At 36.8% G+C, this 14,950-nt stretch overlaps 1 protein-coding gene across 1 annotated transcript; it reads left to right on the forward strand.

Moving 5' to 3' along the window:
* Window positions 1-102: 102 nt before the first annotated feature.
* Window positions 103-14,940, forward strand: parp2 (poly (ADP-ribose) polymerase 2). Its single transcript, XM_049597855.1, has 17 exons — window positions 103-281; window positions 2,176-2,385; window positions 2,751-2,918; window positions 3,167-3,234; window positions 4,301-4,351; window positions 4,749-4,845; window positions 5,024-5,099; window positions 5,189-5,291; window positions 5,379-5,532; window positions 5,792-5,930; window positions 6,039-6,102; window positions 6,257-6,391; window positions 9,032-9,159; window positions 9,383-9,482; window positions 9,718-9,816; window positions 10,094-10,218; window positions 13,074-14,940. The coding sequence occupies exons 1-17, from the start codon at window positions 209-211 to the stop codon at window positions 13,231-13,233; spliced, it is 1,950 nt and encodes a 649-aa protein (XP_049453812.1). The 5' UTR covers window positions 103-208; the 3' UTR covers window positions 13,234-14,940.
* The last annotated feature ends 10 nt before the right edge of the window (window positions 14,941-14,950 follow it).

Raw genomic sequence — 14,950 nt, forward strand, 5'->3', positions numbered from 1 at the left:
AAGAAAAAATCGTTGCCACGGTAACGTGGCGCATGCGCCGGGGTCACAAAAGCTTTTGTTTTACCCACGGAGTGATTCATCTTGATACTAAACGATCTTTAGCGGCACCGGCTCGGAAACACTTGGTGGTGAAAGTTTACTGCTCTTGTTTCTGTCACTGCACATTCTTTATTATTTATCCTACCTAGTTATTTTTACACAAACAACAATGAAGCGAACAAGAAGCTCAAAAAATAAAAGTCAGAGCACACAAGAAACCGAAGAGGTCCAGTCCAAAACAGGTTGGTGCTTGTCTCCCGCGGTAAGGTTAGCTTAACAGGGAAGCGCTACCGTAGCTAAGTTAGCTGCTGTAACGACGTCAGTTGAGGACATGTCTGGGCAGCGAGCAGGGAGTGTGTTTGTGGTCTATGCAGGATTCACTGTTGTTGTTTAGTTTTTGGAAAACAACCAATATTATGCCAAGGGTGGCTTTTACATTTGTTACAGGTTGAGCAAGTTAGTAAAACTTGTTAATGCCCGCAACTGCGATAGCCAACATAACGTTACCACAAAGCTAAAGGTCCTGGATGCCAAGGGATGCAAATGATATATTAATATCCAACATGCCAGTTTATAAGTCACAACCAGCTAGAACTAATGCAGCTCAATAAAACTTAAATTTATAATGTTCAATTTGTTTTAGAGAGGTGTTGATTCAACTTATTTGTCATTTTGGATATGACATATATTTTGCAGTCAAGACATCTCATACATACAACTAATGGTAGAAGAAGTACTCAGAGCTTTTACGTAAGTAAAACTAGTAATACCACACTCCGGAAATACAGTGTTAAAAAAATATAGCTTCCGCATTGAAATATGTAAATAAAAGTACAAAAATATGAGCATCAAAATTTACTTAATGTACCAAAACTAAAAGATTAAAAAAAGATTAGTGCTGTGTTATAATGGTTGATACATTGATATGTTCAGCTATTTAATTTTGCAGCTTGTAAACGTGGAGCTAGTTTCAATGTATATTTATGATATATATTTTATATATATTGCTATATATTGCTGGGTAGCTTGTGAATTTAGCCCTTAAAATTAATAACGCATTACTGATAAAATTATGTCATGTTTAATTTAGTGATTATATTTTTTTTATCACTAATTTGAATCTACAAAGTAATTACTAACTTAAGATGTCAGATAAATGTAATCAAAAGTACAATACCTGCTTGTGGTACAGTGTATGAATACCTTAAATGTTAAGTGCAATGTTAGAGTAAATGCACTTACTTTCCACCACTGCATACAACATATAAATGGGAAGTAAAGTGGTTAAAAGACTCATACATTTATTCTGTTTTCAATGATAATTGCATAGTTGTTTTAAGGGACATACTGTTTTAAATCTTTTCTCAATCAATCAAAGCAGATAAAATACTTCAGGGCAGCTGATATCAGACAGTACTCGTTTAGTAATATATTGGTGCTGCTATTAAAGATATCGTAAATTGTTGTTGTCTGGTTTTCTGACAGTTTTATCTGCGAGGGCCTCTTCAAAATAGAACTATATTAAATGCTAGACTTAAAATTCAGAACTTTATAAAAAGATTTTGCTGATTTATATATAAAAAACAATGTGAAATGAGTCGCCAGCCACCTCAAACTTATGAACAATGTTAACTGTACAATTTAAATAAAGAAATAAATGTTTTTCTTGATAGGAAATGTGTTACCAGTACTTAAGGGATCAAGAGTGAACAGAAACAGAAATCTGGCACAAACTGTAGTCAGTATTTTAATGAAAAGAAATGTCATTCATGTTTAATAATTTAATCAGTCCCAACTTTTCAAACTAATGCAGTTCGAATATTAAATAGAACATTTTGCTTCCTCACTCTAGTTGTGAGAGTTGACTCAGTACAGAAATATGTAATTATACAATATACAAGGGCTGCTTTGCACGGTTATTTTTATTATTGATTCATTTAACAGCTACTTGTGTTAAATTCAATAATTATTTTGTCTTTTAACTGTCAAAATATATAAAATATAACATAAATAATGACTAGGGAAGTCTTGAGTTACCAGAATTCAAAGTGTTGTTTTGAAATCAAAGTATTTAAATTGTTACAGTGGTAATAAGGTGTGAACACCCCTACTCTCTCTGTGTCTGTGTGTGATCAGTGTGGCAGTGGATAGGAGATAAAGGACAGTGGGAACCATACTCGGCTTCTGCCTGTGCCTTGTTGGACGCAGCCGTCTCTTCAGGAGAAACCTCTGTCACTCTGTCTGTAGGCTCTGGGACATCCTATGAAGTCGACCTGAAAAAGATGGTCCAGATTAATCCTGTCACCAAGTACAAGAGGAAAATTCGCTCTCAGACAGTAAAACCAGGTGTGTGTTGTGTGTTTTGCCACATCTGTCTGTCCATTAAATCTACTGTCATTCCCTCTGCTTGGATTTTTGTTGTCAGTTTCACTTCATTTAATTTTTACTGTCTTATACTGTAGTTTCATCCGTGTATTCTGTAGCCAACAAATTCAACAAAAAAAAATCAATTATCCTATTTCACATTTTCTTCTTCTGTTGTTTTATTATATTTCCACCAATTAGCACTTTGATATATTTTTAGTAAAGGCCATGTGTAGTAGTTTAGTTGGTAGTGGTCAGATGTTACAGGAATTTTACACTGTTTTTGCTCAGTTTTGTTTGTTTGTTTGTGTTCATTAAAATGTTTCTTTTGTGTCTTTCTCATTCAGAGAGTTTGAATGACGCTAATGACTTGACTCCTCAAAACGGGACACCAGTCCAAGTTAAAGAAGAAGAGGAGGAGACGGAAAAACAACCTGCAGCCAAGAAAAAGAGAGGGCAGAGCAAGAGTCAGACAAAAACTGAAGAAATACCCAAAGAAGAAACAAAGAGTGAAGGTAAAGTGAATATTATTTTTATATATGTTGTCCATAATATACCATTCAAAAAGAAGATAGGATTTTAAAGTTGCTGAGTAACTTGTCATCCACAGAGCGCATTAACGATGATAACGTCATTAAGTGATTTCTGTTTTTACTGTTTCTGAACGTAGCAGTTTATACAGGACATGTTGTCACCTGTATTTCACAAAAAATGCCAGTTGACCTCATTTATGGTTTATCTCTGATTTTTGGATGCTGAACAGAGGTGAGGACGGTGGTCATGAAGGGAAAAGCTCCAGTGGACATAGAATGTAAAGCCAAACTGGGAAAGGTACGGTATCTTTGTCCACATGATTTATGAGTCACATCAGGTCTTTATACACAAGTGTGTGTTACTGCTCTGTTAAATACTTGATCATACAGTCAAAACTTTTAATTGATTGCAGTTTAAATTTTTTAAATGAAACGTCTTACAAATATACATTTATGTTTGTAGGTCATGGAAATACTCAATATATAGGTAATATCTAAAGGAAAATATCTCAGAGGTTATTGATAATTTCTTACAGAAATAATGTGCAAAGATAGTGTTTGATTCTTAATGTTAATCATTGTGTTTCTCTCATCTTGTTGTTAACAGCATATTGTGCAGCATTCAAACATCCAATATGCTAATACAAATTGTCATTTTGTTTTTGGGATTTAATTTGTAATCATTATTAAGGATTTTTTTTTCTGTAACAAAACAGCCAAACTAATACAAACATTAAGAGCTACAACAATAAGTCGATTGAAAGACAGTGGATCTGCAACTGTTTTCATGATTTATTTATTGTTTCAGTAATTTTTAATGCAAAAATATCAAACTGTTCTGGTTCAAGGTTTTTGTATATGAGGATTTCCCACTTGTCTTTGTCATATAGTAAATACAATATGTTCCAGTTTTGGACTGTTGACCTAACAAGCCAAACAGTCACTGTGGGTCCTGGGAAGTAGTGATGGGTGTTTTACACTACTTTTTCTGCATTTCATAGAAAACAACTAATCTAAAAAAAAAACATTTTCTGATTAATCAGTAGTAAGAATAAACATTAGACGCAGTCCTACAAAGATGTTTTTGGTTGCTTGTTCATCTGTAGTACTTACAGAGTATCTTTCACCTTTGTTCTGGAGAGTCCCTTTTTTAATCTTGTGAAATGCACTTTGTCACTTGTGTTTCATACAAACACACACACACACACACACACACACACACACACACACACACACACACACACACACACACGTAAAGAGAGGAAATTGGAAGTTTACAGGAACAATATGTATTTAATTTCCCACTTGCAGATCAGGTGCAGTCACTGTCATTTATATTAGTAACTGTTCAACTTCTCTTTCAGGCTCATGTTTACAGTGAAGGAAGTGACGTTTACGACGTGATGCTAAATCAGGTAAAATATCTGACACAAAGGCATGTGCCAATTAAGGAAGATATCCTAAAAAGTAGCAAATTTTCTTACACTCCAAGCTGGAAGTGCTTTTTATTCAAAATTCATAAGCTTAATTTCCATATTGAAAAGTGCTGACTGACTAAAATAGACAATTTAATCACAATAATTCAGCATGGTTTCTGGTACTGATGAATTTAGAACAACATGTATTTAAATATTAAAATGATCCGACCATTTTCACCTACACTACAACGTGTATGTGTAATATGTTATGATTCTGATAAACAGAAATCTAATGAAGGCTCTAAAATTTAATGAATTGTTTTTTCATGTGGTTTTGTGGGAAAGTTAATTGATTTTCAGGCTTGCAGCAAATGTTCTCTCTCTCATTTTGCAGACAAATCTTCAGTTTAACAACAACAAATACTACCTGATCCAGCTGCTGGAAGACGACAGCTCTAAGTCTTACAGTGTGTGGATGAGATGGGGCAGAGGTGAGTTTATGGGCCCATGATTCCTAACATATTTCATATATGTATAAATATTTGCACGCACGCAGGAAGTTAACAAAAGCTTGAAGTTTGGAAAATCTTATCTAAAATGTAAACTAACTTATTGAGTATATTTTGGGAGTTCCACCATTGTTTTTGTTTGTTTATTGTTTTTTCTTAGTGGGAAAAGTGGGTCAAAACAGTCTGACAGGTTGTGGTGGAGACCTGCTGAAAGCCAAAGACATCTTCAAGAAAAAGTGAGATTGTGCAGTTCAAGAAATATTTCATGATATCTTACACTGAAGTGAGTTTTGTAAAATGCTGAAACATGTTTGCTTTGCCACAGGTTTTTAGACAAGACCAAGAATGAGTGGGAAGACCGAGCAAGTTTTGAGAAAGTAGCTGGAAAATATGACATGGTGTTCATGGACTACAGCACGAATGAAAAGGCAAGTAACAAGACAAGTAACCAACAACTTACGTCTCTCCGCGATATCATCTATCATTGTGAACATAGATATATTTCACTGTTCCAGGAGGAGAACCTGACCACAGTGGATGCTGCACCTAAAAAGAGGATCTCCAAGCTGGATGTGAAGGTCCAGTCTCTTCTGGAGCTAATCTGTGACCTTAAAGCCATGGAGGAGTGTGTGCTGGAGATGAAGTTTGACACCCGGAAAGCTCCTCTCGGTCAGTCTGAAGGAATCAGAAGCGCACCAGAATTTTTCCTGATATACCTATTATAACATTCCCACAATTAAATATTATGTAGAGCACGTTACTTTTAAATATTCAAGTTGCTACAGTGTGGTTCAAACATGCAGGAAAATAAGATCTCAAAGACATCCTTATATCCCCAATTGTGCCACCTGATCGATGAGTAGAGGCAGCTGGTGACAGATTGTTATGCTTCATATTTTAAATTTGTTGTTTTTCTTTCTGCCTGCAGGCAAGCTGACCTCAGAGCAGATCCGTGCAGGCTACACCGCACTGAAGAAAATCGAGGACTGTTTGAAGAAGAAGGGTAGCAATCGTGATCTGCTGGAAGCATGCAACCAGTTCTACACCCGCATTCCTCATGACTTTGGGTAGGGAATATGTGGCTGTGCACTTGGAGAGATGCGCTACTGCTAAATGATGAAGCAAGCGTTTCACATTGTTCTGTGCTGCTGTTACTAAAAGATTTAATTTTCCAGGTTGAAAACTCCTCCAATCATTCGTACAGAAGATGAGCTAAAGGAAAAAATTGAGCTGTTGGAGGTAAAGAGGTTCTTCATGGATTAATAGATTAAAAAAAACAACTCAACACCACACATTATCTATCTAACTATCTATCTACATATATATATATATATATATATATATATATATATATATACACACACATATATGTATTTCCTATTTCTTTTTTCAGGCTCTGAGTGACATTCAGATTGCAGTGAAAATGGTTCAGTCCAGTGAAAACAATGACGAACATCCTCTGGACCGACAGTACAGCTCCCTCAAGTGCCAGCTGCAGCCTCTAGACTCCAGCAGCAACGAGTACACGGTCAGCATTTTACTTGTCGTAACTGTTGTGATGATGATAAAGGTCAAGCTTTATCAGCCTGGACTAATATTAAAAATAATACTAATACTCAACTCGTACCTTTAACAAGACTTCCACGTTAAAAAGTTCCAGTTTTTACCAAAGTCAAATCATTTGTGTCATTCCCTCTCCTGGAGAAGGTTGTTCACACATTGGCTATTGCAGCTCCCTGTACACATGCCTCTCTCATATGTCACTTCATTGCCTCCAACTTGTATAAAATGCTGCAGCTGGGCTCTTAACAGATTACAAAAAATGGGACCATATTACACCTATTTTTGCTTCTTTACATTGGCTACCCTCGTCTTTAGAGTTGATAAAATACTTTGTCACTTTTAAGGCCATCTGGTTTGGCACCTCTTTATATCTCTGAGCTGCTCTCCCCTTATGACCAACACGCTGCCTGAGATCCACAGGCAAAACACTGTTATCTGTAACAAAGTCACGGCTAAAAATGGAAGGTTGCATTTTCTGTAAGAGCCCCCAGACATTGGAATGCCCTGCCAGAGGAGATAAGGCATGAGTCGGTGCTCTAATTTAAATCATTCCTCGAAACACACTTGTATGAAGCTGCTTTTAATTCTTGACTATGATGCCTTTATATTTGTTTATTGGTTTTTATTCACCTATTTTTTGTCTGTTTGTTTTATTTCATATTATTGTTTTAGGGCATTAATATTTGTAATTGCCCCTGTAATTACTTGCTTTGCTACCTGATATGTTGTCTCTCTCCCCCATGTCTTTCATTGCTTTGTAGGGATGCACCGAAATGAAAATTTGTGGCCGAAGCCGAATAAAATTCAATGCTTCGCCGAATACCGAATACCGTTGTTTAGTTTTTCATTAGTTTTTGCAGATGAATCCCCTCCAGATTAGTGTTGTCATGGTACCAATATTGGGACCCACGGTACGATACCAGTGAAAATATCATGGTTCTGAGTAGTATCACGATACCACAGCGAAAATGAGGCAGATGTGCCTTTTGTCATTTATAAAAATCATCAATGATATTTCAATGGAATAAATTACTTATTGACTTATTCATACTTAAAAAACAGCATCAATAAGTGATTAACATAGGGGGGGGATCAAAATAAAATAAATAAATAAAATAAAAATCAACCAGCCACCCTCCTCCCCTGACAAGTAAAGAACAGTCCCTTCATAAGTAAAGAACAGTCGGTGAGGTTTGTGGGCCGTTACCTGCCACAAAGAGAGAAATGTGAACGGCTCGTTTCTCCTCTGACACGTCACATACCTGTGTGCTGCCACGGCTCAGCTGTCCAGGTACTTTTGGGCAGTCATGATACCAAGAAGAGGACATTATTGAAGCCAGACTTCTCCGTTGCCAGTAAGCCTTATCTTGCGCCGCGGTGCACTATGGCTGCCGTATTTGACAGGAATACATTCCTGTCTGTGTCTGTGACCCCCGTTCAACCCACAACCGGTGGGATTCGCCTTTCGTTTCTGCTGCTGGTTGAAATCTGTACTCGCACAGCATGCTGAATGATTTATTTTGCTCGCACAAAACTATTTTTAGTCGCAAGTGCTGTGACGGACGGAGTAAAATATCGCCACACTGCCGACATTTTACTCCGTCCATCACCGCACGCTGTTTGATTGCGTTATCAAAACATGCCGCTATTATTCGGCCTTGCTTTTCACTTATTCCACCGAATACCAATTGTGTGTTCTTTTTTTTTTTTTGCAATATTCGGCCGAATATATTCGGTTACCGAATATTCGGTACATCCCTATTGCTTTGTTCTATTTTATTTATGTGCAGCACTTTGTAACTCTGCTTTTAAAAGAGCTACAGAAAAAAAGTTATTATTGCTATTATTTTTCACTGTGAATAGAGACCTCAGCCTGCAGTGTAGTTTATACACTTCACTGATAAACCAAAAATCCATATGGTTACAGCCCTACATGGTGTCTTTATTATCCAATCAAGTCATAAGAATTTTATCATAAAAAAAGCCAGAACTGATGGATTCAAGTAAGTCAGGATTTTCAGAACACTCTCTTGGCCCATTAGTACTCCCAAACTAAGCTAATAGGCTGATCTCGTAAAGCTCACACGTTCTACGGTGTGAATTAATATAACTCTTAAAGGAAAAACTACTCCGAAATGCCTTTTACAAAGTGAGTTAGTGAAGTGATTTGCATAATTGTAGCATATAAAGATATTTTCTGCAGCTACAATGGAGTTGAATATCAAGACTTTTAGCTATCTATATTATGTATATCTGTATCTCTACCTTTAATGTCAGTGGTACCTCAAACAGCAAAATATTCTTTGTAGAGCTGACTTTCTTTTCCAACTTCAAGCCATCATACAGGAAGGCAGACACAATTTTTCCACTGACAGCAGCCTTAATAAACCAGAGTGCATTTGATCATTGTAGCTGCAAACCTTTACAAAGGAAAAGGTCACTAATTGTCTTTATGTATTTTTCTATACACCCATTAATTGACATAAACACAGTCAGAGAAAATGGGTAGACCAAATAGTGAGTGACACCTCAGCTGCAAAAACCTACATAGAGTTTGTGTGGCTGGTGATGTTTTCTCATAAACTTTCCTCTTGTCTGTGTGAAGGTGATAGAAAAGTATCTACAGTCCACTCACGCCCCCACCCATCGTAACTACACCATGACTGTCCTTGACATGTTCTCAGTGGACAGAGACGGGGAGAGTAACAACTTCCTCTCAAACATACACAACAGGTAACCCACAGTCGGTTTAGTGTTAGGATAAACTTCACAATTCTCTTGATGATCGTGGAGGCAACAATTGCATTTTTGAAAATAAAAATGAGTGCTTAAAAAAGTACTTGAAAGCCCTTGAATATGACTTGCCCTTTTCTGTATGAACCCTGTATACAGTTATGTGTGTTTATTTCATGTAGCCCACTGTGTGTGTGTGTGTGTCTGTCTGTCTATCTATCAGGACTCTGTTGTGGCACGGTTCCCGCCTTTCTAACTGGGTTGGCATCCTCAGTCAGGGGCTCCGAGTGGCCCCACCTGAAGCTCCCATCACTGGTTACATGGTAGGATGGAAAAGTAATGCATAACATCTATTAAAATAATACCCAACATTGATGCAGGGTCTAAAAACCACTCGACACAATATTTAGAATAGAAACCTTTATGTTTCTTATTTTTATTTTTTTACTTAATAATTACATTTTTGGAATGAAATGTTCTATTAACTATTCAACATTTTTCATTATCATATTTTTTTTATTCCAGTGATAATAATTTCATTGATTCCCTTTCATCTAGTTTGGAAAAGGTATCTACTTTGCTGACATGTCGTCTAAGAGTGCCAATTACTGCTTTGCTAATCAGAACAACCATGTGGGACTGCTGTTACTGTGTGAGGTGAGTTGATTTACTGTTTGCGTGGCCAGATTAAATCAGGTAGTTGTTTGCACATCCCAACTTTCATTAAGGCCAGGCACAGGACAGCAGATTCAACTGAGGGAAAAATAATAGTTTGCGCGCTCTGGGTTTTAGCTTCCATAAAAGAGCTGCCAATACAAGACCATCTTTCAAATTAACAATAAAAACATGATTTGAACTTCTCATTGTATGTTTGGCACAGATGTAATGCAGCAGTGTTTCAGCACCCATGCTTTGTGTCTGTGTGTGGTTGCAGGTTGCTCTGGGAGACAGTAACGAGCTGCTAGATGCAGACTACGAGGCCAACAATCTGCCGACTGGAAAACACAGCACCAAGGGCCTGGGACAGACCGGACCTGACCCCAAAAACTCAGTCAATCTGTTAGTCTGTCTCATTACACTGATACATTTCATACAGGCCAACCATTGATTTAATTGTGCTTTTTGTTATACAACAGAAATCATTATAATTTCTGAGAGGGGGAGTTTGTTAATTCCATTAGTAACGGAAAAAGCAGGTTGATAAGGACAAAAAAAAAAAAAGAAATAAATGATCATAACATCCCACAAGGGAACCCATAAATAATCTCCACTGACTTTAAACTTCTTGAACTGCTACTTTGAGATTTATAGTAATCTGACAAAACATTTGAAAACAACCATTATTCTCCATTAACTGTAAAATAATTTAATTTCTAGTTTCCTAGATGATCATGTTTGTAAATAGTAAAAAAAGAAAAAAAAAAAAGAAAAAGGTAGACAGGTAAATTATGGACAGTTTACCTAAATTCAAAATCAAAGATACATATTTTTACTTTTACCTGTCGTGCTTCTTTCTACCGAATTACACCCACCCACTGTATCACTGTGCAGAGGGAAGTGTTCATCTACTCATGGACGAGAGGCCCATGCTTATGATGTACTTGAGTGTGAGTTGAAAACATTAATAGCATCCTAAGCTGAGCTGTAACGCTAGCTAGCTCAGTGGTGCTAGATGAGCTAGCAGTAGATGCAAGCTTCCATCTATCCAATGATACTGTTTGCAGGTGTAGTTTGGGAGAAAGAGAATTATCTTCAGTAACTGTAGTAGATTATCTTGAGTAACCAGGTCGTGATTTCTAGCAAGAGACATTGCTGTTGAGTTTTTTAAATGTATTTTTTGGTGTTTAAAGGCCCAGACACACCAAACTGACATTAAAGAACTAGTGGCAACAAATGTTGACTGTTGCTTCACACTGCCTGTGTCTTGGCTGAAAAGGTGCTCCTGAACGCATCGCAAAGACTACAGCTGTAGTCTATATTCGTACTAGAAAAGGGGAAACCGGAAGACGGAAAGGAAGGTTTCAAGATGCTAGTTAGCCAGTTAGCGTATTAACAACACAACACAGTATTTAAAGAACAAAGGTTATTTACCGTGCATCAGTGAACAGTAACACAAAGAGTTAGGAACTGTTTCTGCTAAAGAGCTCAATGGCAAAAAATGTTAACTAATATTTACAAGGTTTTTTTACACTCTTGACTTGTTTGTGTGCTTTCCTCACATTCATTTCTCTCCTTGTGCACTGAGGTTAACTGCCAGTCAGTGATTTCACTCACTGACCGGCTCCACCATCTGTGACATCGATTCACAATTGTGAATTGGTTGAAAAAAAGAACCAAGTAGTGCTAACAGTGTGGGGCACACCACAAAAACTAGGGTGAGAGAGGCTTACCGATGGCAAGGGTCAACCATCAACTTGATGTGTCAGGGCCTTTAAGCTCCACAAGCAAAGTGCCATCTACTTACATTAAATTTAAGAGAAAGCAGACATCTCTACTGCTGATATCGTAAACACTCACCTACTCACACTAAAACAATCTAGATTGATAAATAGCTCTACAGGCAACAGGACAAATATGTATTTTTGATTTGGGGGTGAACTGTCCCTCTAAGGATGCTTTCCTATTAACCTCAAAAAAATAATATGTACACTTTTGTTATATTTTATTCTAGAGTCCTGTTGCTATTCTTTGTAACCTGCGGAGTGTTTTTTACAGCAGTGCATCAATCATAGAAATTCATAAGCTCCATATTTAGACTACCTAAACTGTTTATTTTATCCATATAGATGTATTTGTTTAGGGTCATTTTCAAGCATTCCATAGAAATGTCAGATGGTTTTACACCAGAAAGAGGCATTATAGAGTCAAACCACTAAAATGAAAGTCAAAATGCTAAATGGTGAACTCTTTTTGCTCTGTAGTGACTCATACACTAATGGACTGACCTCGTTTTACTCTCATGTGTTCTGCCTACTCTCTCGCTCTGCTGCCTCGTCTCCCTGTAGATTTCACAGTCTGAAAAAATACTGTTTTTTATAACAGAGCATGAAACATTTCATCTGTGCATGAAACATGCTGCTAATTTCACCTAGGGCCATCCTTTAAATCCAAGTCTGATCAACCTCAATAGACTGAGCTGCTTGTTTTTAAGCTAGAGCTGCAATGAGGGGCAACTATTTTGGTGATTGATCATCATTTTGAGGCAAAAAAAAAAGGTTCTGCATTCTCAAATGTAAGAATTTGCTGCTTAATTTTACATGAAGCTGAATATTTTGGGGTTTAGGACTGTTGGTCAGACAAGACATTTGACGACATCACGCTGCACTGTACTGTACTTACCATTTTCTAAAGTTTTATAAACCAAACAATTAGTAGATGGACAACAAATGAATCACTGAGAGTTGAGTCAATCCATGTTTAAAGCAAATATGTGAAAATCTTCTGGTTTGAGGTTGTTCTTCAACATGAATATTTGCTGTTTTCCTTTGTATTCTACAACTGTAAACTGACTATCTTTTAGATTTGGACTGATGGCCACACAAAACAGGATATTTAATGATGACATCTTGGACTCTAGGACATTGGGATAGACTTTTTTTTTCTTTATCATTTTCTGGACCCAATGATTCAGTCAGTTAATAGAAAAACAAGTTCCGAGTTTATGATTTACAAAATGAATTGTTAGTTGCAGCTCTAACTACGAATTACTTTTCTAAGGCATTATAATTTTTTAGATTAAACTTCCAACCTTGCTGGCAGCGACTGGTTTCAGTTCATCTCTGCAGGTTGATTTTCATATTGTGCTGGCTTCAACTGAAACTTGTAACTCTCTGAAGGAAGTATTGTAAAGGAAAAGCTGTCTGTCTTTAGAGAAACACAACTTTTTCATTTGCATTCTTCTCTTTCTTCCTCAGGGATGGTGTGACCGTGCCGATGGGGCCAGGGGTGAGGACGGGGGTGGGTAGAAACAACTGTTACTCCCTCTTGTACAACGAGTTCATTGTTTACAACCCTGCACAGGTCCGCATGAGGTACCTGCTGCGGATCAAGTTCAACTACTCTTCACTGTGGTAAGGCAGTGCAATGCGATATGGATGTGAGAAATCTGGAGATTTCAGGCAGTTTGCTTGCCTCAAAGAATGATATATCACAGAGTCATTCCTTATGTACAGTCTGATTGTGGTTCTTGGGGATAGGATGTAAACCTGAACACCCTGCTGTTACTGGGTGGATAACAGACTTGTTTACTGTCTTATTGATGTAGAGCTGTAGAATTAGTCAACTGGCAACTATTTTAATAATAATTTAATAGTTTTAGTCTGTCTATGCCAAACGTTATTGCTGCTTTTCCTTGTCATATCTGATATCTTTGGGTTTACAAACAAATTAATTAAAAAAACAATTGGCAGATTAATTAGTTGCATTCCTGCAGTGATGTCCGGTGTTGTGGTACTTGAGATCAGTCCTGGTCTAAAGACCACTTTTTTAGTTCTCAGTCTCATCTCGGACTCAAACGCATTTTTACTCAATCTTCACCTGGTCACAGACAAAGAGTATTCTGGATTTTATTACTAAACCAGTCATGACCACAACTGCAGGGATATTACCAAACTGCCTGTGCAAAAAAAAAAAGGAACGTTGATTAAAGACGCTTAAGTTGATATCATCTCCTTAGTGTTTGTTTGTATTTGTTTGCTCATAGAAAACCAAGGAAAATTCCTACACATATAATACATCTTTGTGATGCTGTTTGATTATTTATGAAGACATTTCTCATGGGACACTTACACATGCACACATAAACTATATGACAATAAAATAGGTAAATGAAGAGGAATCTTTCCTCATTTGTTTTCTGTGGGTGCTTTTAATGGGAATGTGGTTCTTTTCAGATTAATTTGAGGAGTGCCTTTAGTTTGCATGTTGAACAGTAAGGGAGTAAGGGACTCTGGTTTGGTATTGGTCATGACTTGGTCTCGGTTAAGGTGGTTTTGACTTCAACACTGGTGATGTCCACACTGGGGGTTGACACATCAGAAGGTTTTATACAGCTCACTCAATATGTAAATGGTTAAGTGAATTGAATTCAAGAAAAACATCAACAAAATTACTCTTTTCTACGATGGGTTTTCTCTTGTAATATGACACTGACTGCATCTTTGTTTTTGTTTTTGTTTTTTGAGTCAGAAAATGATGTTGGACGCTGTCAAATAATTTCTGAATATTGCTTGTTTAGGAAACAAGTGAACTTTGGTGAGGGTAAAAGATGAATTTGTGTGATGTGAAAAACATGCTCAACATTTTGCACTACTTTCTGTCCATATTGCTTTAAATCCCATACGTCCTTCTATCAGTGTAAGCTGTATTGTATAGACTTTTGGTCTCTGATGTGGTGCTGTATGAAACATAAATGGCCTTATGGATCTATTAGATTATCAACATCTGAATTTAGTGACAAAACATAATGATTTGGAAGTTCTGTAAGCAGGTTTGATGTGAGCATTTATATTGCTTTTTTGTGTTATTAATGTAGAAAAGCAAAAATTGTATGCTTTCATTTGTTTTTGGATAATTGTCGGGTCAAACTTTTGTATGGGTTAACATGCACTGTAAAACAACAAATACAATACAACATTTTTTATATAAATGTTTGTTTATGTAAAACTGAGAAAAGGTTTTTTCTGTAAAAACAGTGATAATCATTCACTCATTGTCACTTAAAACAGGAGTTACAGCATATACATTAAACACTAATAATAAAGGACATTTTCATGGTCGGTACAGTTTGGAG

Source organism: Epinephelus fuscoguttatus, linkage group LG15 (genome assembly GCF_011397635.1).
Source record: "Epinephelus fuscoguttatus linkage group LG15, E.fuscoguttatus.final_Chr_v1".
Taxonomy (NCBI): Eukaryota; Metazoa; Chordata; class Actinopteri; order Perciformes; family Serranidae; genus Epinephelus; species Epinephelus fuscoguttatus.